General features: G+C 49.2%; 1 protein-coding gene across 6 annotated transcripts; it reads right to left on the bottom strand.

The window, feature by feature from the left end:
* Positions 1–501: 501 nt before the first annotated feature.
* Positions 502–23,026, bottom strand: ZNF26 (zinc finger protein 26). Of its 6 annotated transcripts, XM_044243611.1 has the most exons (6): positions 22,860–23,026; positions 22,600–22,652; positions 19,681–19,779; positions 8,299–8,425; positions 7,942–8,037; positions 502–2,457 (listed from the first exon to the last, which is right to left on the bottom strand). In XM_044243611.1, exons 4-6 carry the CDS (start codon positions 8,396–8,398, stop codon positions 1,106–1,108), a joined length of 1,548 nt encoding a protein of 515 aa, XP_044099546.1. In that variant the 5' UTR covers positions 8,399–8,425; positions 19,681–19,779; positions 22,600–22,652; positions 22,860–23,026; the 3' UTR covers positions 502–1,105. The 6 variants fall into 6 exon arrangements, with proteins under 6 accessions (XP_044099546.1, XP_044099544.1, XP_044099545.1 ...); XM_044243609.1 differs by lacking the exon at positions 19,681–19,779; XM_044243610.1 differs by lacking the exon at positions 19,681–19,779 and having other exon boundaries at positions 8,299–8,407.
* Between the last annotated feature and the right edge of the window lie 2,841 nt (positions 23,027–25,867).

The following is a 25,867-nucleotide window of genomic DNA, read 5'->3' as shown; positions in this document are numbered from 1 at the left end:
AAATTCACTGTCCTTAACTTGAGCAGAAAAAAACCATTTTTACTGAAGAGAGGCAGAAAATCAGATTCAAGGAGGGACCACACCCAGACTTAGTCTGGGACACCAATCCAGCAGGACCTCCGAGCCGAGGCAAGAGTAAGTGAGGCCCACAGGTCCCCTCTGGTTCACAGGCTGAGTCAGAGACTCAGGATCCAGGAACAAGGCACCCCCACCCGGCAGTGGGTCACCAGTAGCTGGCGGGACAGGCGCCGAGGGACACCAAACCAGGCACGCACACACCAGAGAGGCGCCCAGCCAGAGGAGACTAGGGAGCTCTCGCCAGTCAGCGGCGAACACACTCTCAACGGCTAAAAGTCTCTCCCTGCTCTTCACACAGCCCCGTGGTAACCGCTAGACCCACTCCCGCAGACTGCAGAGTAAGTAAACTCATTTGGGGAGCAAATTCTTTCCATTTATTAAATGCCACATCACTTTAGTTGCTAAGAAATAAAGAGACAAAACTGATATTTAGCATTTAATATGGAGAATATTAGGGGATGTTATTCCATAAGCTACCAAATATATGTATGACAAATTACATTAAAAAATACCAAAATTTTAAAAAATGCTATTCAGTGTGACTTAAGAAAGTCACACTAAATGTCCTTTAACCTTCAGAATATGTTCCTTGATGTTTTCCTGACCATTGCTTTATTTACATATTAAAATAAAAAACAACTTTATACTCCATCCTGAAAAAACCTGGAATGGTTTTTCAAGTAGCTTCAAATCTGGAATGTAACTCTCCACACGTAACACATTTCCTATGGGAAAATGCTTTCCTAGGTTTTAAATACGAATTCTCCGGATTTTATCTCTACCATGATGGCGCTGCCCTTCGTAGTTACTCCTCATTCCTCCAGTTCTCATCTGCAGAGTCTCATAGGACTTATTTCTAAAAGCTTCTGCCCCCACATTCCAAACACGATGGTCTCTCTCTGACTTGGTTGACAGGAGTGTATTTTTAGGACTTCCTGCTTCTACATCCCATCTCCATTATCATCGAAAGTCCCCTGAGGGTCAACATCCGTGACAAAGTTCCTAACATCTCCTTCATTCTAATTTCTCACTTGTGAGTTTTTCGATGTATCCGAAGCCCTGAGTTCCAACAGAAGGATTTCCCACATTCAGAGCATTTCCAAGGCTTCTCTCCGGTGTGAACTCTCTGATGCTCACTGAGGGACGACTTCTGAGTGAAGGCCTTCCCACATTCACCACACTTGAAAGGTTTTTCTCCTGAGTGAGTTTTCTGGTGGATCTGAAGCGACGCCTTCCTGGGGTAGGCTTTCTCACATTCGCTGCACTCGTAGGGTTTCTCCGTCGAGTGAGTCCTCTGGTGTATGATGAGCTGGGATTTCCCACAAAAGGCTCTCTCACAGAAACTACACTCGTACGGTCTCTCTCCCGTGTGCGTTCTCCTGTGTATGACGAGGTATGACTTGCTGCTGAAAGCCTTCCCACACTCGCTGCACCCGTACGGCTTCTCGCCCGCGTGCGCTCTCAGGTGTGCGGTGAGCTGCTCCTTCCTGCCGAAGGCCTTCCCACATTCGCCGCATTGGTAAGGGTTATTTCCCGTGTGGACTCCCTGGTGGACGACAAGCTGCGTCTTCATATTGAAGGCCTTCCCACAGTCGCTGCACTGATAGGGTTTCTCCCCGGTGTGCATTCGGATGTGAACCAGGAGGTAGGACTTACTCCTAAAGGCTTTCCCACACTCGCTGCATTTATGGGGCTTTACCCCCGTGTGAGTCCTCTGGTGGACGACGAACGGTGACTTCAAACTGAAGGCTTTCCCACACTCGCCGCACTCGTACGGCTTCACGCCCGTGTGGCTTCGCTGGTGTAAAAGCAGCTGTGACTTCCAGCTATAGGCCTTCCCACACTCGCTGCAGCCGTACGGCTTCCCTCCCGTGTGAACTTCCTGATGGACAATGAGCTGGGACCTGAAGGAGAAGAGCTTCCCGCACTCCCCGCAGGAGTAGGGCTTTTCTCCCGTGTGCACCCGCTGGTGAGCGTTCAGGTTGGACTTGGCACTGAACGCCCTTTCACACTTGGTGCACTCGTAAGGCCTCTCTCCTGTGTGAATTCTGAGATGCACAATCAGCTGGGATTTACAACGAAAGGCTTTCCCACATTCGTTACACACACAGTTTTTTTCTATACTATGAACGCTCTGATGCTTGAGAAAATAGGATTCTTCATATCCGTGGAACTTGTCAGGGTTTCTTCTCAGACAGCTTTTGGCTGAAGCTGAGCTTTGGGTCAGCCTTCTTCCATGTGTGCTATACTTGTGGATTCTCTGTCCTGAAGGAACACGGGTTCTGCTCAGACGACGTCTTCCAAACACAGCACAAGCGAAACTTCTCTCAACAATTTCAAACTCCTCTTCATTTTCCTGGCACCATTCTTTCCAACCTTCTAGGAAAAATAAATATATATGCATATATATTTTTTAATTGTCGATGTAGCTGATGTGGAATTAGAGAGCTACGGAACTGCCAAGTAATGAGCGTTTTTTTCTAAATAACAGACCTCAGACACTGGTTCCAAAGAAATACTGGCCAAGCCCAGGCGTGCCATGTATCCGAGCTTTGGAGCATGCAGAACCGCGTCAAACAAAATTCCATTATGGAAATGGATGGCAAATTAACAGTGATCAAAAGCGGTTTTTAAAACAGAAGCTTAGGGCCACCCGGGTGGCCTCAGTGTGCTGAGCTCCGAGTCTGGTTTTCAGCTCAGGTGAGTGGAGCCCACGTTGCGCTTGTGTTTGTGCTTGAGAGTCTCTCTCCCTCTGCTCCCTCCCACCCTCAACATCTCCCCCCATGCTCTCTAAAAAAAAAAAAAAGAAAAAGAAAAAGAAAAGAGAGAATAAGAGGCTTAAAAAACTTAGCCTAGGGGCACGTGGCAGGGCTCAGTAGGTTAAGTGCCTGCCTTCAGCTCAGCTGAAGATCCAGAGGTCCTGGGATCAAGCCCCACATGGGGCTCCCTGCTCAGCGGGAAGCCTGCTTCTTCCTCCCCTCTGCCTGCCGCTCCCCCTGCTTGTGCACTCTCTGTCAAATAAATAAATAAATCTTAAAAAAAAAAAAAGGAAAGAAAAACTCAGCGTGCACTTAGGAGCATTAATCTTATATCTGAATGTTATTATTACAGCAGCTTACTCAAAAAGTGAATTCAGAGGATACAGGGTAACCAGCGTGTAACATTCGGATAGGTACAATGAGACATTAAAATTAAGACTGAGTAAGCCATAGGAAAATTAGGGGCAAGAGCATTCCAAACAGATGGAAAAGCACATAAAAAGTTCTTGAGAAGGGGGCGCCTGGGTGGCTCAGTGGGTTAGGCCTCTGCCTTTGGCTCGGATCATGATCCCAGGGTCCTGGGATGGAGCCCGGCATCCTGCTCTCTGCTCAGCGGGGAGCCTGCTTCCTCCTCTCTCTCTGTCTGCCTCTCTGCCTGCTTGGGATCTCTGTCTGTCAAATAAATAAAAGTAAAAATAATCTTTAATAAAAAAACAAAAAGTTCTTGAGAAGGGAACACCTGTTTGGCACAGTTAAGAAACAGAAAAAACAGGACACCTCACTGGGAAGTCAGTGCAGACTGCAGCCTGTGAGTCCTGTGAGTCATGAGTTCGAGCTCCACATTGGGTGTGAAGCGTACAAGTTTAAAAAAAGAAAAATATTGGGCACCTGGGTGGCTCAGTGTGTTAAGCCTCTGCCTTCAGCTCAGGACATGATGCCAGGGTCCGGGGATCAAACCCCACATCAGACTCTCTGCTCAGCGGGGAGCCTGCCTCCTCCTCTCTCTCTGCCTGCCTCTCTGCCTACTTGTGATCTCTGTCTGTCAAATAAATAAATAAAATCTTTAAAAAAAAAAAAAAGAAAGAAAGAAAAATATTTTGAAAAAAGCCTGGGATAGCTAAAACCCACTGAGTGAACAGAGTGAGGCAAGAACCAAATAGCCAGGCAACAAGTTTTCATCTTACCCAAACAGTTTTAATTAGAGGACATCTTGATTCGTGTTGTGCTTTTCTAGAGGGGTTTTTTTTGTTTTTTTAAAGATTTTTAAAAATTTATTTATTTGACAGAAAGAAAGAGAGACAAGTTGGCAGAGACACAGGCAGAGGGAGAGGGAGAAGCAGGCTCCCCGCTGAGCAGAGAGCCCGATGCGAGGCTCAATTCCACATCCCAGAGACCATGACCTGAGCCGAAGGTAGAGGCTTTAACCCACTGAGCCACCCAGGCGCCCTTTTTAGAGTATTTTTTTTTAAAGATTTTATTTATTTATTTCTGAGAGAGAAAGAGAGCGCGCACATGCACGAGCAGGAGGGAGGGGCAGAGGGAGAAGCAGGGTCTTCACTGAGCAAGGAGCCCAATGCGGGGGTCGATCCCAGGACCCTGAGATCATGACCTGAGTCGAAGGCAGAGGCTTTAACCCACTGAGTCACCCAGGCGCCCCTCGTGTGGTGCTTTCTAAAGATGTTTGGCCGTTATGTAGAAAACGAATAGAAGAAGGGCTGAGAGACAAACGAGAAAGCCCTTACAGTAGTGCGGGAAGACGTCATAGTGGTTTGGATTAAATTCCGGAGCTGAGCGCATGTGGAACGCATCTGGAGAGAACCAAGAAAATCTAAAGGACTGGGTGAAGGGTAAGGTAAGCGAAGGGGAGGCTCCAAGAACTCCAGATTTTAGGCTTGAGAAACAGGAGGTGCTGTTCTCTGAAAGGGAGAATGTTTGGAGGAAAAATGAAGGACTTTATTTGGGGACTGATACACTAGAGATCCCAGCAAATACCCAAATGGAGAGGAGACAGCACGTAGGCAGCAGACCGAAGTTTAGTGCTCAGGGAAAAGCAAGAGTCAACAACATGTAAAAGGTCTTAAACACCATGAAGGACGAGACCTTCCAGGAAAGGTGAGCAGAGGACAAGTGTGGCCGGATAAGGATGAGGCCCAACAGGAATATGATGCTGAGTGTGAGGCCCGCAGGGCACCAGGAAAGATGCACTCGTCAGGGGACAGCCTCATCGTGTCACTACAGCTGTCCTGGGGGGCCACCAGGGAATCTCCTGCCTCCTCGGGACCTCCCGATAAACCCTCTCTCCCCACTCATGTGGCAACAGTTCGCATTATGGTTTGTGCCTCAAAGCAGGGCCACTCAAGGACAGGGGTGAGAATACCAAGACCAGTGGCTAGAAGACTTCTCAGGCTTGAATATATGTTCAGACAACTTTCGGTAGTTGGTACTGGCTTCACAGAATTACTCAGAAAAAAAGAAGACAGACTGGAAGCTTGTTGGGTATTTTTTTTTTTTTAATTATTTATTTATTTACTTGAGAAAGAGAGACAGAGATAGCGAGAGAGAGCATGATGGGCAGGCAGAGGGAGAAGCGGACGTCCCACTGAGCACGGAGCCCAAAGCGGGGTTTGATCCCAGGACCCTCGGATCACCACCTGAGACAAAGGCAGCCCCTCAACCGACTGAGCCGCCCAGGCATCCCCGCTTGTTAGGTTCTGAAGGAAACCTAAGCCTGGTGTGACAACAGCCTATGATTCTGTAGCCCCAAACATGCCCAAATCCACACCAACAGACGGGACCATTCTCCCTGAGCGTCACCTTATCCCTGGCCATGCAGGACAAAAAGAAAAGACTGGAGTGAACAGGAAAGTATGCCAGTGTTAGAGCAGGAAGTCGTCTTTGACTTTCTTTGTCAAAGAGGAGAGTGCGATGGGCCGGTGAGGGCCGCTACTCGGCCTCCACCCCTCTGCAGAGGAGCTTCCGTGACGGCTTCTGAACCCTTCGCCGCTACTGCACACAGAACAGACCAGGGGTCTTGTAATCCCATATCCGTTCAGACTGTGCGGCCGCAGCCACACCAGTCTGAAGGCACCACACACATCTCAAGAAATCCTGGGCTCGCAACTGGACTCAGGTCCAGGACGAGAACACGTGCCACCCAGGCTGGGGAGGGGACGATCAGCACACATGCGGACACCTGCATTTCTGAAGCTGCACAGGTGGAGAGAAGGGCCTGCGTGCGGCACACTCCAAGGCAGGACTCACACCATGTACCGCACAGCTACGGGAACTTCCCTCCTTCTGTGCACCAGGCCTGGTCGGTGAGGACAGTCCCTGTGCTCCCCCAAGACCCCTTCCCGCCTCGTGACCAGCTCAGGCGCCGGCAGGTCAGCTGTAAGACAACATGCCGGCAGGCTTCTGAGACCCAGTTTGGGGACTGGTGAAAGGGAGTGTGGGGAAAGAAACAGGACTTAGATCCCTGAGTCCCTCGGTGTCTGTGTGTGACACCTGGCAGGGAGGAATCCACCAGGACAAAGGAAAAGAAAAGCAGAGGGACGCCTGGGTGGCTCAGTTGGTTGAGCAGCTGCCTTCGGCTCAGGTCATGATCCCAGCGTCCTGGGATCAAGTCCCGCATCAGGCTCCTTGCTCTGCGGGGAGCCTGCTTCTCCCTCTGACTCTACCTTCCACTCTGTCTGCCTGTGCTTGCTCTCGCTCACTCTCTCTGACAAATAAATAAATAAAATCTTTAAAAAAAAAAAAAAAAAGAAAAGAAAAGAAAAGCAGAGCATCTGGGGTGAGAAAAAGGAGGCATGGATCGCTGACATCACCGAGCTGCTTGTTTCGTCTGTTTGAAGGAAGTTAGCCTCATGCCCGCACACACCTAACGCATCGGGAGCAGAGAGCGGGAGTCTCAAGCAGACCGCACGGAGTGCAAGCCCAAAGCCGGGCTCCATCCCAGGACCCTGAGGTCATGACCTGAGCCGACATCAAGACTGAGCCACCAGGCGCCCCTGGCATCACTAAGCTTCTGAATTCAGCCGCTGTGCAGCGGCGTACTGCGGGAGACAACAGTCACCTGAGATTATAAACTCCCGATTCCTTACTCCGGTTGAATCAGAAACCTAAGACACTTTATTTTTTCAGCCCGGGGACAGGATGCTTATGAACATAAACCCAGCGGGAACAGCTAAGGAGAAGACCAAGAGCTTGAGCTGCCCGTGCCCGAGAGAACAGCGATCCAGTCGGGTGACACCCGAGGGTCAGGAGCTCCGAAGACGGAACCGTGGAAAGGCAGAACCGTGGCAAGGCCGCACCCACTGCAGAGCCTAGCCGGGAGCCGGCAGAGCAAGCCCAAGCGCGAGAGCCGCGTGAGGAACGCGGGGAAGCCGGAGACGAAGAGCTCCTGGGAGTGAAGAGTGGGGCCGCCTGGGGCCCTCCGCGAGGGGGTAACCCGGGGCACCGGAGCAGAGGGCCGAGGCCGAGGGCATGCGGGGTGTCACCGCTGGGCTGGAGGACGCTCGGCTGCCCGGCGGACAGACGGGAGGATGCGGGAAGAGCGCCTCTGCGGGGGGGGGGCCCGTCGCCGCGCGCTACAGGGGGCGGGGAACGCAGGTGCAGGCAACTCGTCGTGACCCGGTGACACGGGGCTGGCATTCAGAACCGTCCGCGAAAGCAAGAGCTCTGACGTCGGTGAGAGGCACGGAGGCAGCGCGATCTCAGGCGTGCGGGGCGGGGAAGACGAGGCGTCTCCCCGCGGGAGGCAAACGGGGGTGGGTGGAAGGGACAGGGACAGCGCGAGCCACAAGACGGCGGCGGAGACGAACTCTGGAGGCGCGGCCGGCCAACGCCGCCCGTGACCTCGTGAAGGAAAGCAACGAACCCCGAAGGTGACATCCTGGCAGAGCGCGGGTCACACGGGCGCGCCCTCCGCTCAGGCCGCGGAGAGGACAGCGCAAGTGTGGGCCAAGTCCGGTCCTCCCCTTCCCGGAGCAGCGGCCCGGGCTCCTACCCCGCGCCCCGGGGTCCGAGGGCCTGGAAGCGGACCATCCGCACAGCACTGCCTGAGCTCCACGCCCACAGCCCAGCTTCCTGGTCCCCGCGCACCCACCTGGACAGCTCTGACGGGAAACTTGGGCATTTATTATCCATGGCTCCTCTCCTTGCTCCAACTTGAAGATTAAATCGGGTTTGGTACCATGATACCCTGTTGGTGGAAAATCATAAAGGATGTGGGCCAGGCTGCTGGGGACTAAGGGACCCAGAACTACACAGTGAAACTGCTCGCTCGCACTTGGGGGAAAGACTGCAGTGAGGATGAGGGCCATCCAGGCACTCGGAGTCTTTGCTCTCTGACGTTCAAGCCCATAACCGTGAAGTACTCCGGAGACCTGGGGACAGACCAACAAAAGAACAAGGGTGCCAATTCGAAAGGCGCAGCCTGACATCGCAGAGAAGCCGCACTTACCCAGAGACACGAGGTGGCTATAGTTCTCCAGGATCACGTCCCTGTACAGGTACTTCTGCGTCGAGTCCAGCAACTGCCACTCTTCCCAGGTGAACTCCATAGATATATCCTTGAATGACAATAATTCCTGGAATAATATACATCCCATTCAATAGGATACAATCACGTTAGATGACATGGAACAGATGTACAGTAACTGAGAAAGGAGAAATGTTCCTCCGGAATGGCTCCTGTGCCCAGGTCAGCACTGACTTCCAGAATGAAAACAAAACAAAACAAAAACCAGGGCACCTGGGTGGCTCAGTCAGTTAAGCACCTGCCCTTGGCTCAGGTAATGATCACAGGATCCTGGGATGGAGCCCTCTGCTGGGCTCCCTGCTCAGCATGGAGCCTGCCTCTCCCTCTTCCCCCGCCCCTCCCCCTGCTCATTCTCTCACTCACTCGCTCTTTATTTTTTTTATTTTATTTTTTTTTAAAGATTTTATTTATTTATTTGACAGAGAGAGTACAAGTAGGCAGAGAGGCAGGTAGAGAGAGAAGGAGGAGGAAGCAGGCTCCCTGCTGAGCAGAGAGCCCGATGCAGGACTCGATCCCAGGACCCCAAGATCATGACCTGAGCCGAAGGCAGAGGCTTAACCCACTGAGCCACCCAGGCGCCCCTCACTCGCTATTTAAAAGGAAAAACTTTTGAGCTTCTATGTGCCATATATTGTTTTTGGTCCTGAAGATTTCAGGATGAACACAACCAACTTCTGCCCTCAAGAAGCTTCCAGTCTTGGGGCGCCTGGGTGGCTCAGTGGGTTAAGCCGCTGCCTTCGGCTCAGGTCATGATCTCAGGGTCCTGGGATCGAGTCCCGCATCGGGCTCTCTGCTCGGCGGGGAGCCTGCTTCCTCCTCTCTCTCTGCCTACTTGTGATTTCTCTCTGTCAAATAAATAAAATCTTTAAAAAAAAAAAAAAAAGGGGCGCCTGGGTGGCTCAGTGGGTTAAAGCCTCTGCCTTTGGCTCAGGTCATGATCCCAGGGTCCTGGGATCGAGCCCCACGTCGGGCTCTCTGCTCAGCAGGGACCTACTTCCTCCTCTCTCTCTGCCTCTCTCTCTGCCTGTCTCTCTGCCTCCTTGTGATCTCTGTCTGTCAAAAAAATAAATAAAATCTTAAAAAAAAAAAAAAAAAAAGAAGCTTCCAGTCTTGGGACGCCTGGGTGGCTCAGTTGGTTGAGCATCTGCCTTTGGCTCAGGTCGTGATCTCGGGGTCCTGGGATGGAGCCCCATGTCAGGCTCCCTGTTCAGTGGGGAGTCTGGTTCTCTCTCCCCTGCCCCTCCCCGTGCTCTTGGTTCAGGTAATCTCTCAGAAAATAGAACAGAACAGAATAAGATGAAAAGAAGCTTCCAGTCTTTTTTTTTTTTTTTTAAGATTTATTTATCAGAGAGAGAGAGGGAGAGAGAGCGAGCACAGGCAGACAGAATGGCAGGCAGAGGCAGAGGGAGAAGCAGGCTCCCTGCTGAGCAAGGAGCCCGATGTGGGACTCCATCCCAGGACGCCGGGATCATGACCTGAGCCGAAGGCAGCTGCTTAACCAACTGAGCCACCCAGGTGTCCCAGAAGCTTCCAGTCTTATAGAGGGAAACAAACAACTATACACGGAGACAAAACAGGTGTTGCAAGTCTTTGATTAAGAAAAAAAAAATTATCGGGGCGCCTGGGTGGCTCAGTGGGTTAAGCCGCTGCCTTCGGCTCAGGTCATGATCTCAGGATATTGGGATCGAGTACCACATCGGGCTCTCTGCTCAGCGGGGAGCCTGCTTCCTCCTCTCCTCTCTCTCTCTCTCTCTCTCTGCCTGCCTCTCTGCCTACTTGTGATCTCTGACTGTCAAATAAATAAATAAATAAAATCTTCTTTAAAATCTTAGAAAAAAATTATCCAGGATATATTTTGCCCAGAAATGGAGAGAACAATTCTAAACACATGGGAAGGTGTGACTCTCTGAACTGTCATCTTGACAGGTGCTCAACCCATCTTGAGTCTTACACAGAGTGAGAACTTGGCACGATTAGAAAAAAAAATAAATTGGGTGCCTGGGTGGCTCAGTAGTTTAAGCCTCTGCCTTCGGCTCAGGTCATGATCTCAGGGTCCTGGGATCGAGTCCCGCATCAGGCTCTCTGCTCAGTGGGGAGCCTGCTTCTCCCCGTTTCTCTCAGTCTAACTCTCTGCCTACTTGTGATCTCTCTCTCTGTCAAATAAATAAATAAAATCTAATAAAAAAAAAAGAGGGGTGCCTGAGTGGCTCAGTGGGTTAAAGCCTCTGCCTTCGGCTTAGGCATGATCTCGGGGTCCTGGGATCGAGCCCTGAATTGGGCTCTCTGCTCAGGAGGGAGCCTGCTTCCCCTTCTCTCTCTGCCTGCCTTTCTGCCTACTTGTGATCACTCTGTCAAATAAATAAATAAAATAATAAATAAATAAATAATGAATAAATAAATAACGAATAAATAAAATATATAAAAATAAGTAAATAAATTTTTTTTAAAAAAAAGAAAGAAAGAACAAAGAAAAAAATAAATAAATAAATAAAGGCCAAACAGATAAACTCCTAGCCTTCTTTCGAGAAAATAAGGGGCCCATTACCCATTGCTGAGGTCGACCAGGGCTCACTCCCTCACAGACCCTGAGCCAGACCAGTGCTGCAGAGCTGCAGATGCCGGAGAGAGGGCGGGCCGGGTACAGCAGTCCCCACCTCGAGCTGTGGGGCAGTTCTGTCTGTTCAACCTCTCAGTGAGGCTCCCGACAGCTCTGTGACCCTCCCAAAATGCTTGTAGTAAGTTCCTCTCCCGGGAGCGAAAGAAACTCCTAACAAGCTGCAGGTCCTCACGAGATCATTCAACAAGCATTTCTGAGGCACCGCCCATGGGCCAGAATTGTTCCACATGCTGGGGGCTCAGCCATGGACACAGTTCCTGGACTTGGTGCGTTTCCGTCCTTGCAGGGGGAGGTGGCAGTAAACACATAACCACCCAACAAGCAGGTGGTGACAGCACTCTACCAAGACTCAGGCAGGGTAAGGGGAGAGAGCCCAGGCAGGCAGGTGCAGGCGGATGGAGTGATCAGGAAGCGCTCTGGTAAGGGACTACCTAGCTAAAAACCCAACCGATGGGAGAATGATACCAAGATTTGTGCAGAAGAGCCTTCCAGGAGGCATGAAAACGAAAGCCCAGGCCTTCGGGGCTCACAGCGTATGGTAAGGACTTGAGATTTCACTCCAAGCGAGGACACGCCACCCCAAGGCATCGAGCAAGAACGGCATGCTCTGATTCCCACCCAAGATCATTCCGACTGCTGTGGAGAACGGACGGTCCTGGATCTGGGGGCGATGGAGGTAGCTGGAGCCAGGGTGGGAAAACTGGAGTAATACGCAGTGGCTGGACTGCAGGCATCAAGTGAAGACAGAGCAGACAACATCCTGACCGGAGATGACCCGCACACGGAGATCGATGTTGAGGAGGACAGCAAGGATCCCAGCCAAGTAAACTGAAGACGCTGCCCTTTAACAAGGAGGGGTGCCTGAGGGATGAGAAACGAGGGGAATGAGGGGCTGCAGAAGCAGCTGGACAGAATTCCCTGAAGCAGGCCACTGGGGGAAGGGAGGGAACATCTGGGACAACCATCTGGGTGTCCACTGAGGCCACAGTCAGGAGGAACTGGTCTGTGTTCATGGATTTCAGTAAACCAGGAATCTGGTATCTGTTGCCCTCTGGGAACTTCTGAAGATGGAGGCTTCTGGAACATTCTGTAAAGGCAGCTGAGAAGTGAAGTACAGAGATTCCTGGACTTAAGCACCCCTCATGGGCTCCTGATGCAACGGCACTGGCTGCAGACAGAGAGACCCAGGAGGGAAGAGACAGTGAGTGCAGTTCTGGGGGAGTCTGCAGAGGTAAGTGAGAGAATTACTCACGACATGGCCATATAGCGTAAGGTCATGTCTTGGGCCCTAAGCAACCGCCGGGTGCTGAGCACCACCCACCTGACAAGAGGAGTTTCTCTGGTCTAAGCACTGGGCTTCCCAACCCAGGAGGAGCCCCCACAGGAGGTGAGAATGAAGGGACAAGTCCCCCATCTCTCCTCTGCAGCCTGCGTGGGGAAGAAGAGGAGGAGGAATTAAGAGTGTGGGCTGGAGGCCCAAAGCCCAAAAGTGACCAGAGAAGATGAGACCAGAACATCATGAGTGCTCACTAAGACAACCCCTGTGGCCAAGGAAAGGGAGAGTGGACAGTACGTCTGAGGCCATGTTGTAGAAAAACGAGGCTGTGACTTCCTGCATTCCGATCCCGCCCAGGCCACTTGTCAAATCAGCGACTTTTCAGCGGAAGAGAAACCCAAGCATGGCACACCATGTGATCGTGTAAAAGCTTCAGGCAGATGCCACGAGAATGAACATAGACAAAGCGGCTGAGTATGGACACAGGATGGAAGAAGAGAGTGAGAGTAAACTGTGAGGCTTATTCTAAGCTTTTTACTGTATTGTGAACTTGGTAAGCACAAAAATAAAATATAGAGACACCATTAAAAAAATTTTATTGGTCAAGAATGGTAAAGACGTGAAGAAATTAGAAATAGAAAACTATTAAGAGCAAGAGAGAATCCATAACTCTAAGATAAAGATTTTTAAATACATGAGATTATAACACAGAGGCAGTTCTACTGTGTGCAGCAAAGAATCACCCCGTGCAAAGTCACGCAGCAAACCCACAGGGAATCTGGGGAGAATGGGGATGGGGCACGACACCTTTGTCAGCAACACATAAGAAAGAACACCAGGAACCTATCAAACATAGTAGCAGTTTCCCATGTTTACTGTTTAAGAAATAATAAAATGACAAGATACCACTTTACCTTGGAAAAGACCTGGTTGGTGTTTGGACATAAGAGGGGCTGCAGCTGATCATAAAGTGGTGGAAAGAGGGCTATGTGAAGCCAGACAGAAGGCTCACACTGTTCCCTACCAAATCCATGGTGCTGAATTCACGTTTTTAAAGCAAACATGGTGGCAGACCTGAAGATATTTGTTCCAGGAGCGCCTGGGTGGCCCAGTGGGGTAAGCCTCTGCCTTTGGCTCGGGTCATGATCTCAGGGTCCTGGGATCGACCCCTGAATCAGGCTCTCTGCTCAGCAGGAAGCCTGCTTCCTCCTCTCTCTCTCTCTCTGCCTACCTCTCTGCCTCCTCGTGATCTCTCTCTCTCTGTGTCAAATAAATAAAATCTTAAAAATAAAAAACCAAAATTTATTCCAACAAATTTTAAAACTTAGAAGAAATAAAAATTCTTTAAGAAAGTAGAAAGAACCCAAGTTGGCCCAGAAGGAAGTAAAAAAAGCAAGACTGACTAATCCATGATCAGAAAGCACACAGAAGTACAACCGAAGATACACCCTCCGGTCCAGAGAGGCCGCGCGCCCACACTGCACCTGACAGTAAGTTCTATCGACATCGCAGGGACATCAAATTCCCATCATGTCTCCCCCGACGAGGTGCCCAGAAGCCACAGGATGCCCTACAGTGCATGGCACAGACTTGCACAACCTCCCAGACAAACCAGGCAACTACAGCATGAACTACGGTCTTACTCGTTTACCATTAACTTTGATCAAATTATCCGGATAAAAATACTATTAGAGTATAAGCCCTGCACACACATACGGAGCAAACTATGACAAAGAAATTTCTCTACAAAATTAAAGCATGGTCCAAAATTAACAACAACAAAAACACAAAAAAACCTGTCTATGAAATAAGCCACATCAGTGCGCAGCAGAGAACAGCCAACCAGTCATCTCATTGGATGAAACAAAGTAATGCGGTGAAACTCAACCCTTCTAAAAACCCCAGCTCTTCCCAGGTGAGTCAAGTGCTGGGTGTTTCTGTCGCTGGGGGCATCCGTCCAGCCTGAGAACAGACAGGGAGCCTCTGATGCCCCACGGACAGCGGGCTTTCCCTCAGTGCGTGTGCGGAGGCCGGTGAGCACAGGAGCTGGGCTGGCCTGGCGGACGGATTCTCCCAGTCTCAAGGCACTGAGGATGCAAAGAACATAGAGAGGAGCCCGCAGTAACCGTCCCCACCCTTACCGCTGAGACCGCAGGTGAAGGCCCCACAATAAAGCGGCACCCTGGTGCCTGTTTGACGACATCATCAGTCATCTCCCTATCTGCATGGCAGAGGAAAGGAGAAACACTCTGGTGGAAGGTAACACTGAACTTTGGTCTCAGTGGCTGTACCAACGTAGGCAGAAAAGAGAAACTTGTGAGATATGTGAAGAGGCAAGAAAGCAAGACGGAGAAATCCAAGGAAAAAGCAGACAACACAGACTCACAGATGACCCAGACGTAAGCAGACACACTAGAAACAACTGTCGTAAGACACACTATTACAAATACTTAAAAGTATAGAAGTATACAATAGATTGAAAGGGAACTAGAAATTTATTTTTAAAAACCCAAGGAGACACTGAGAAATAAAGACTGGGTATCATACTAAGCGAGCACCAGCACGATGGCTGAGTGCAGGACACCCATCCTTGGGAAGATGCTCCAAGCGAGGGATGCCTGGGTGGCTCAGTTGGTTAAGCAGCTGCCTTCGGCTCAGGTCATGATCCCAGCGTCCTGGGATTGAGTCCCACATCGGACTCCTTGCTCAGCAGGGAGCCTGCTTCTCCCTCTGCCTCTGCTGCCTCTCTGCCTGTGCTCGCTCTCTACCCCTCTCTCTCTCTGATAAATAAATAAAATCTTTAAAAAAAAAAAAAAAAGATGCTCCAAGCGAAGGGGACAAACCACCGCTGGCCTGTGCTGACGGGGCACAGAGCCGTTTCAGCGCGTCGGGAAAGTGTCTGGTCGTGTTCACTGAACTTAAACACACACACACGCATCACTCCTAGACATACACCAAGTGGCTGTCCACCGGGAGCGAGAGTCTGCGCCCTTGGGAATGTCTGGCACTGAGACTTCTGTGCCGGTCACGTGGGGACAGAGCTGCTGGGGCTCTCCAAACAGGCAGAGGCCAAGGACGCTGCTCAGCGTCCTGTGATGTACAGGGCAATCCTCCACAGCGAAGAGTAACTCAGTCCACAACAACAACAGTGCTGAGGCCGAGAAGTCCTGGTGTTTGCCCAACAGAAACGAGAACTGATGTCCCTCAAAAGTCGTGTACAAAATGCTTATACCAGTGTTACTCATAACAGCCAATAACTGGACGCAGCCCGATGCTGGGGATGACTGCGTCTGTGCCAACACCAGAATACAGATACATTGGAAACCACTCATACAACAGAGTCTATCATACAACTTGGACGTCAGTCACAAACTATGCTAAGAGAAGCCAGATACTTTACTGTAAAATTCCAATTATATTAAGTTAAAAAAGGCAAAATTAATGATGTTGCAACAGGAGTAAAAAAGTATAAATAAAGCAGTGACCCCTGGGGGTGGGGGAGTGGCGACAAGGAGAAAAATGGAACCTGCTAGGCCACTGGAATTCTTGACATTGATTTGCCTTTAGCACACGCTCCGATTCTGTGGTGTGGAAGAATATTTGGTCATTCAGATGTCCAAAACGTTTCTCATATGTATTTGGTCTTCATCCATGGTTTTCTGGTTCAGAACTCCTAAAACCCTTGGAATCCCCTAAGTGTGATCACGGTATCGTTCGTTATGTTAATGATGCAACTTCTGGAAAGCCTCAAGAGGTACCCAACCAAAGGGCAGCTGGTTCCCAGCAGAGTGTCCCCCATCTCTGGGTACACAGTGACAGAATGAAACTGAATTCTCAGACAACCTGCTGGTGTCCAAGAATTGCGTGATGCTGTGTGTAGGGAAACTGCACCCCCAACCCTCTCGCTGGAATTGGGTCCAGGAACTTAAAAGAATATAAACACTCTACTTAAGGTTTATGCATTTTACTGTTATTTAGAACTCAATTAAGTTTTTAAAAAGCCACAAGAAGCTACAAATGGATTTATATGTAAAAAATCGTCACAGATACAACTACAAATGTATTTTTTTGCATGGGGAAAAACAGAAACAACATTACATAGTCTGAAACCCATTTATGTAATAACCCAAACAAACCAAACATTTTAAGGATATAAACAGCTGTAGGGGGCACCTGGGTGGCTCAGTGGGTTAAGCCGCTGCCTTCAGCTCAGGTCATGATCTCAGGGTCCTGGGATCGAGTCCCGCATCGGGCTCTCTGCTCAGCAGGGGGCCTGCTTCCCTTCCTCTCTATCTGCCTGCTTCTCGGCCTACCTGTGATCTCTGTCTGTCAAATAAATAAATAGAATCTTTAAAAAAAAAAAACAGCTGTAGGGGTGCCTGGGTGGCTCAGTGGGTTAAGCCTCTGCCTTCGGCTCAGGTCATGATCCCAGAGTCCTGGGATCGAGCCCCACATCGGGCTCTCTGCTTAGCAGGGAGCCTGGTTACCCTCTCTCTCTGCCTGCCTCTCTGCCTGCTTGTGATCTCTCTGTCAAATAAAGAAATAAAATCTTTAAAAAAAAAAAAAAAGGATATAAACGGCTGTAGACAAACATATGTAGAAAGATCTAGAATACAGACCAAATTGACTATCTCTGAGGGGAGAAAAGGGATTAGGACAGGAGGGTAATTTAAGACTTAACTGTGTTTTGGGGCACCTGGGTGGCCAAAAGAAGCCACAAATAGATATATATGTATAAAACTGTCACAGATAAACTACAAATGTATTTTTTTTGCATGGGGGAAAAACAGAAATAATGTTACATAGTGTGAAACCCATTTATGTAATAACCCAAACAAACTAAACATTTTAAGGATATAAACAGGTGTAGGGGCACCTGGGTGGCTCAGTGAGTTAAGCCTATGCTTTGGGGTCAGGTCGTGGTCTTGGGGTCCTGGGATCAAGTCCTGCATCAGGCTCTCTGCTTGGCAGGGAGCCTGCTTCTCTCTATCTGCCTCTCTGCCCACTTGTGATCTCTTTCTCTCTCTGTCAAATAAATAAATTAATTAAAATCTTTTTTTTTTAAAGATTTTATTTATTTGTCAGAGACAGAGGGAGAGAGAGCGAGCGAGCACAGGCAGACAGAGAGGCAGGCAGAGGCAGAGGGAGAAGCAGGCTCCCTGCCGAGCAAGGAGGCCGATGTGGGACTCGATTCCAGGACCTTGGGATTATGACCTGAGCCGAAGGCAGCTGCTTAACCAACTGAGCCACCCAGGCGTCCCTAAATTAATTAAAATCTTAAAAAAAAAAAAAAAGACTTAACTGTGTTCTAAGAGAATGCAGAAAAGTATCATATGTCACCAAAAATTAAGAGATAGGAATATATCCATACATGCGCAGAGCTGTTCGTGGTTTCAAAGTCTGTAACAGTGACTAGCTCAACAACCTAAATTTCCACCAACAAGAGAATACCTAAATAAGAATATGGTACGTTCATCTTACAGAGACATTTTCAAACTGTAGAATAATTATATACAGAATGATGCAATTCATAAAAACAAAACTTTTCCGGGGCGCCTGGGTGGCTCAGTGGGTTAAAGCATCTGCCTTCAGCTCAGGTCATGATCTCGGGGTCCAGGATCGAGCCCCGCGTCGGGCTCTCTGCTCAGCGGGGAGCCTGCTTCCTCCTTTCTCTCTGCCTGCCTCTCTATCTACATGTGATCTCTCTGTCAAATAGATAAATAAAACCTTAAAAGAAAATTATAAAAATAAGCTTTTCCAATGTTTAATTAAGCACACCTAAAATTCCACACCATCACTATAATATTCATAAATAATTTTATTTAGTTATTTTTTAAAATTTAAATGTATTTGTGTCTCAAAAGAATACAAAATTTCAGCAGATCAAAAGCTGAGGCCTGAGAGCAGGAAGCACGAAGCCCTAGTGGTTACCAGCTGTGGGACCCAGGAGGCGAGTCCACGGGCTTAAATGCCCATCAGTGGAGAAACAGTTCAATAAAATGTGGCCCATTCGCTCTGCAGGATCATAAAAATGGAGCTATTATAAAAGGAAATGCCCATCTATACGCATTACCATAAAGAAGCTAAAATAAATGTAAAAGAAATGGCAAACTACATAATTCATAGAAGAGAACAAAACATAAAATCTTGTTTCCTGTAGAAACAATCTGGACAGAAACCCCCAAGCTACTGACTACCTCTTTTTCAAACTTTTAGGTTTTTTTTTTAACTTTAAGTAGGCTCCATGCCAATTTGGGGCCTGGCTCATAACCCTGAGATCAGGAGCCTGCTACTGACTGACTACCTCGATATTAGAGGAAGGAAATGATAACCAAATGGCTTTGGCTGCGTTACTTAGAATCCCATTTTCTAAAAGGAGGCCATTAAAAATTTTTATATTAAAGAGGAAAAGCAATAAAGCCATTTCCATACTAAAATGCAAAACAGCCACCAGGGTACATGATCATACATGCAAAATGTAGAGAAAAACAATGGGAAAGTTCCATCAGAAACCATGGCTGGCGATCTTTTCTGGGGAGCAGAATAGGAGGGTGAAGCACTCTGACACGAACACTGACACATTTGTGTCAATAAAAGTAAGAGGGAAGGGAAAGGAGGAGAAAGAGGAGAAGGAAAGGAGGGAGGGAGGGAGCCCTGGGGAGAAAGGATGAGGTGTGTGGGCAAGAGCTGGCCTACAGAGATGAAGCGATGCGGGCTGGAACAGTAAAGAAGGGAGGAAAGTTAGAGCGGAATGCATGTGCGCGCGCACACACACACACACACACACAGAGAGAAAGTACTAGAGTGAATATGCTAAAATGTTGACAATTCTGGGTAAAGAGGTTTTTTATACAACAGTGCACAGGAGTAATTTTTTTTTTTTTTTAAAGATTCCATCCGTTCACCCATCATTTGACACAGAGAGAGAGCACAGGCAGGGAGAGGGCCAGAGAGCCTGATGCGGGGCTCAACCCCAGGACCACCACCCAAGCCAAAGGCAGACACTTAATGAACTGAGCCACCCAGGTACCGCTGTACAAGAGTTTTTTTATACCATTCTTGTGATTTCTCTAGTTTCAAAATTCTTTTGAGATGAAGTAAAATTAAAAACTCCTAGGGCCTTCCAGTATGAGCCGTTCCCTTACTTCAAGGGCTCTGCTGGTCTGGCCCGGCTGCCGCACCCTCCCTCTCCACTCCAGCCACAGGCTTTCCTTCCGTGAGAGGCGGCTGCAGCTTGCTTGGAATACAACCCTAGAAATAAAAGTCTGGAAGGCTCCCTCCCCCACCACCCTCAGCATCCCATGATCGTCAAGTCGTCACTCAGGTGCTGTGTAAATGTCGCCTCAAGAAAGGTGCCAACCTAAGCAAAGCGGCCACTCAGTCGCTCTCTTCCCCATGCTTCAACACTCACGTCTCTGTCTGTTTACGATGCTCCTCTGGTATGTCTGACCATCTCCCATACCCAGCATGGGGTCATGGACCCTGTCAATCTTGTCCGTCCCAACATGCCCTAGAAAAATTACTTGGTGTAATAATCAATTAACGTTTGTTCAATTAACATGTGCACTCAAAAACAAGGAAACGCTATTCACATTAAAATGTAAGAGGCATAGGGCCACCTGCGTGGCTCAGTTGGTTAAGCGTCTGCCCTTGGCGCAGGTCATGATCCCACAGTCCTGGGAATTCAGCCCAGGGTCGGGCTCACTGTTCAGTAAGGAGCCTGCTTCTCCCTCTCCCACTGCCTGCTGCTCCCCTTGCTTGTTCTCTATCAAGTAAAGTATTTTTTAAAAACAGAAAATGTAAGAGGCATTAAGAGCACAACTCTGAAGATACTGCCTTGTTTGAATCCTAGCTCTGCAACCCTAGTCTCCTTGGATCCTTTACGAATTTGGGGTCATGGTCAGGCTTCCTCGTTTCCTCACCTGTAAAGTGGGGAAATACTTGCCCCATAGGGTCATGAGACTTTAACAACTACATACACATGAAATGCCTGGTTAAGAATGGTACCCACTGGGGCACCTGGGTGGCTCAGTGGGTTAAAGCCTCTGCCTTCGGCTCAGGTCATGATCCCAGGGTCCTGGGATCGAGCCCCACATCAGGCACTCTGCTCAGTGGGGAGCCTGCTTCCTCCTTCTCTCTCTCTGCCTGCCTCTCAGCCTACTTGTAATTTCTGCCTGTCAAATAAATAAGTAAAATCTTTAAAAAAAAAAAAAAAAGAATGGTACCCACTAATACTATCCAATAGTTTTAAAGTCTTCGTTTAGTCTGTTTACTTACTTATTCTTCATGAGGTATGACTCTGCTCACTTCCTTCATCTTTATTTATTGCTATTGGAAATACAATATTTTCTCTCACTGTATTTTGCATATGGTTTTAAGAATAAAAATATCCAAAAAAAAAAAAGAAAAAGAATAAAAATATCCCGGGGCACCTGGACAGCTCAGTTGTTAGAGCATGCCACTCTTCATCTCGGGATTGTAAGTTCGAGTCCCCCACTGGGCATTGAGATTACTTAAGAAAAGAAAATAATGAGGGGCGCCTGGGTGGCTCAGTGGGTTAAAGCCTCTGCCTTCGGCTCAGGTCATGATCCCAGGGTCCTGGGACTGAGCCCCGCATCGGGCTCTCTGCTTAGTGGGGAGCCTGCTTCCTCCTCTCTCACTCTCTGCCTGCCTCTCTGCCTACTTGTGATCTGTCAAATAAATAAATAAAATCTTTAAAAAAGAAAATAATGAAAAGACCCTTAATTTTAAGGTTAATTATCTAACTCATGTCACTCTGTGAACTGCCTTGTTCCTGGCACCCATACTCTTCTTGTCACACCTGAAGCATCTTACCACCTAAAAAATGTCTTTACTGTCACTAATCATTTCTTTACATTCCACCGTCCACAACCTGTTGCAATCCAGTTTGCAACAACGCCATCACCTCTCAGGAAGTGACCATTCCGACATTCTTTCTGGTACAGAAAAATTGCTTAAGACATAAATATGCGGGACACCTGGGTGGCTCAGTTGGTTAAGCGGCTGCCTTCAGCTCAGGTCATGATCCCAGCGTCCTGGGATCTAGTCCCACATCAGGCTCCTTGCTCAGCAGCGAGCCTGCTTCTCCCTCTGCCTCTGCCTGCCATTCGGTCTGCCTGTGCTCTCTCACTCTCTCTCTCTGACAAATAAATAAAATCTAAAAAAAAAAAAAAAAGACATAAATATGCAAAGCACCGGGGCGGCTCAATCCTTAAGTGCCTGCGGTGGACACAGGTCATGATCTCGGGGCCCTGGGATTGAGTGCCAAGTGGGGAATCCCCCGCTCGGCAGGGAGTCTGCCTCTCCTTCTCTCTCTCCCTCGCCCCCGCTAGCATGCGCTCTTTCACTTGCTCTAATAAATAAAATCTTAAAAAAAAAAAAGACTTATAAATACCCAAGTCCAAGAAATACTGTTTGTCTCATGAAATAATTCTCTGAGGGATTTCATTTTTTTTTAAATATTTTATTTATTTATTTGACAGACAGAGATCACAAGTAGGCAGAAAGGCAGACAGAGAGAGAGGAGGAAGCAGGCTCCCTGCTGAGCAGAGAGCCCGATGCGGGGCTCGATCCCAGGACCCTGGGATCATGACCTGAGCCGAAGGCAGAGGCTTTAACCCACTGAGCCACCCAGGCGCCCCCTCTGAGGGATTTCATGTCACGGCTTTTACGAAGTTCCCTTTTCTCAAATTTGCAGGGAAACAGCCACTCTCCAAACTTACACCTCTCTTGCACCCCAGGCCTTGCGCACCGCTGTCGTTCCTTGTCTTTGCCACAAACTCTCCACTTCTCAGAGCTCTATTCCGTCACACCTGAGCCTCCACTCGCATAGGGACCTTTAATCTGGGTATTTCCAGGTGAGAACTCCCACTTGAGCTGCAGACTCGGTGCAGGTACCACAAAGCCAACGCCTACACAGCTGCACCCTTGTCCTGGGCGCCTCTCCTAACAGTGCTCCCGGCGGGAAGCATCGCTACCCGTGCAAGAGGTCAGGAGCGCAGCCATCACCTGCTGACCCCGCCAACCGCTGCACAGCCCCGTCGGTCCACGGCCTTCCCCCGCTCCAAAACTGCTCCTTCCTGCTTCCTTAACAAGGACCCTCACTATCCTCAGGGTTCAGGGTCCGCGGCGGGCAACAAAGTGCAACTTCCGAGGGTGCAGAAACCAGGATCGTTTCTGGAGATCAGAGACGGGGAAGGAAGCGGGGGGAGGGCACGCGAGTTCGGGCGCCGGCGGTGACGGTGAAGAGATGGCAGTGCCCGTCCTCAGCGCCCAGTCAGCGTTTAAAGACGAGAGCATCCCTACTTACCCAACACGAAGCTGTCCGGAACGTGCCGGCCATCCCGCGCTGTTCCCTGCAGGCTGCGGAGCAGAGGACCGAACCGTGAGGGTCTCCCTGCTGGCCTCATCCGCGCCCACCCACCGGGGACCTCCCGCCCCACAGAGGGAGGGTCCGGGGCGGAGTCCCTCACAGGGACACGGCCTCCGGGCCTGGACACAAGCAGTCGGAGCGGCCCTGACACGGGAAACCCCGAGTCCAGGCTGGCCCCGACCACGCCCCAGACCTACCGTGGGGGCTCAGCCGGCCAAGCTGCTGGTCTGCACAGGACGCTCCGGGCGGGGGCTCACTCTGTCCCTCCGCCCGGTCCGGAGCCACAGAAATTCAGAAATCCCCGGGCCCGCTCCGGTCCACAAACGCCCAGGCGGAAGCAGCCCTGGAGGCGCGTACCCCACTACTGCGGCGGGTGCGGCGCAGAGGAAGTACGTCATGCGCCGAGGCACCCGAGGAGACGGCGCCCAAAGAAAACTACACCTCCCAGAATCCTCTGCGCAGGGGCCGGCTGCTCGCCGGGGTTTTCCGGGAAGGCTGACCTGCACAGACGGGCAGAGACTCAAGGGACCCACAGGTTGGGCCCGGGCGCCGCAGGCGGCCTCTCGTCCCCTCCGTCGGGCCTCGCCGCACTCCAGCCTCAGTGCCAGGGCGAACATGCTGAGGCCTGAGGTCAAGCAATACGGGGGTCCGATCCCCAGGCATAGAAGAGAAGGACGCTCGTAAGGCCACAAGCTGCAGGCCACAGGGTCACACGACAGTCCTGCACAGCAGGGCACTGGCCGACGCAGTCAGCGCTGCGTCCAGGGGACCCTGCGGTAGACGGAATGACACCAAAGACAGGAACATACTGCCGGTCCAAAATAGATCAAACAATTATCTTATTACAATGCAATGAAACTCTAAATAACACGAGTTTAGAAGTCTTTTCTGCCTGAAAATCTTTTTTCCAAACAGCGTTTTTTTCCTTTAAGATTTTATCTGTCAGAGAGCCAGCACAAGCAGGGGGAGCAGCAGGTAGAAGGAGGGGCAGACCCCTGTGAGCAGGGAACCCGAGGCAGGACTCGAACCCAGGACGTTGGGATCATGACTTGAGCCCCCCAGACATCCCTCCCAACAGCTTCCTATTCAACAAGTATTTTAATGAGATAGGGAAATAAAGACAAAAGTGTAGACAACACTCTATAAGCATTTATGGGAGAAACAGCAGTGATAACAGAAGATCTCACAATCTTTTTTTTTTTATTTATTTTTATTTATTTATTTGACAGAGAGAGATCACAAGTAGGCAGAGAGGCAGGCAGAGAGAGAGAGGAGGAAGCAGGCTCCCTGCCGAGCAGAGAGCCCGATGTGGGACTCGATCCCAGAACCCTGAGATCATGACCTGAGCCGAAGGCAGCGGCTTAATCCACTGAGCCACCCAGGCGCCCCAAGATCTCACAATCTTGAGTAATTATAAAAATGAACACTAAAAAGGAGCAAATTAAAATCACAGAAATGTACTGAAAAACCAACAAAATAAGCCAAAAGAAGGCAAAGGATATATTAAAGATAAAAGCAAACAACTAGAGGAAATTAATCAGAAATGAAAAGCCACAGAGTACCTGACATCTAGAGAACACTGATAAAGAAAAAACCACAGGCCCAAAGTGGGGACACTTAGGTGAAGGCCCCAAGTCTGTAAACCCAGACAGAATATGTAACCTAACACTAGCAGTTTCAGCTTCTCAGAAATGTAATCTTAACGGGTCAGCACCGATAAGATCATCTGTCACAGGGCCCTTTTCATCCCTCAAACGAAAAGGAGGTGACCTCACCTAAAATAATCCTTTTTTCTATTTATGGCTTCTTCTGGTTTTAAAAACCTTTCCCTTCCTGTAGTCCTTTGGAGCTCCCCTCTACCTGCTAGATGGGATGGTGCCGGATTCATGAATCGAATAATAAAGTCAATTAGATCTTTAAAATTTACTTGGCTTGGGGTGCCTGTGTGGCTCAGTGGGTTAAGCCTCTGCCTTCGGCTCAGGTCATGATCCTGGGGTCCTGGGATCCAGCCCCGCATTGGGCTCTCTGCTCAGTAGGAGCCTTCTTCCCCCCTCCTCTCTCTGCCTACTTGTGATCTCTGTCAAATAAATAAAATCTTTAAACAAACAAACAAACAAACAAAAACAATGGAACAACTTTTAAGCTATGAGCGTAAATGTTCCTGTTTCAGAGAGAATTAGGAATGTAAAAGCTGTATACAGAGCATAAGGAAAATCAGAAGACATTTCAGCACCAAGCAAAAAATGCCTTTTGCTTTTCAATACACAAAACTTAGTCTTTATCTGAGAATTCTTACTTGAGAAAAAGCTTATGAACATTTAAAAAATTTTTTAAGGGGCACCTGGGTGGCTCAGTGGGTTAAGCCGCTGCCTTCGGCTCGGGTCGTGATCTCAGGGTCCTGGGATCGAGTCCCGTATCGGGCTCTCTGCTCAGCAGGGAGCCTGCTTCCTCCTCTCTCTCTCTCTGCCTGCCTCTCTGCCTACTTGTGATCTCTCTCTGTCAAATAAATAAATAAAATCTTTTTTAAAAAATAAAATAAAAAATTTTTAAGATTTTATTTATTCGACAGAGACAGCACAAGCAGGCAGAGCAACAGTGGGGGGGGGGGAAAGCAGGCTCCCCGCTGGGCAGGGAACCCGATGTGGGGCTTCATCCCAGGATCCTGGAATCATGACCTAAGCCAAAGGCAGACACTCAACTGACTGAGACACCCAGGCACCCCACTTATGAACATTTTAGATCTGAAAAAAACCTTTAGTGATTTCTTTTTTTTTTTTAAGATTTTATTCATTTACTTGACAGAGAGAGATTACAAGTAGGTAGAGAGGCAGGCAGAGAGAGAGCGGAGGAAGCAGGCTCCCTGCTGAGCAGAGAGCCCGATACGGGACTCGATCCCAGGACCCTGAGATCACGACCCGAGCCGAAGGCAGCGGCTTAACCCACTGAGCCACCCAGGCGCCCCCTTTAGTGATTTCTAACCCAGTATCAGAAAATTCGAGCTGGACTCAAGCTCTACAAAGATAATTCCTATATGTACAGAACAGACAGTATTCACGATAGCTCATAAGGTAGAAAACCTCTGTAAATGCAATGAATATTGAAAGGCCTTTAACTGTCATTCACCCCTTATCAAATGACAGGATATTTAGGCTAAGTATAGAGCTTCTAAGTATACGCAATGTGGGAAGACTTTTAGTTATTGCTC

Source organism: Neovison vison, chromosome 3, assembly GCF_020171115.1.
Source record: "Neovison vison isolate M4711 chromosome 3, ASM_NN_V1, whole genome shotgun sequence".
In the NCBI taxonomy this organism is placed as follows: domain Eukaryota; kingdom Metazoa; phylum Chordata; class Mammalia; order Carnivora; family Mustelidae; genus Neogale; species Neogale vison.
This window is presented reverse-complemented; position numbering and strand designations above follow the sequence as displayed.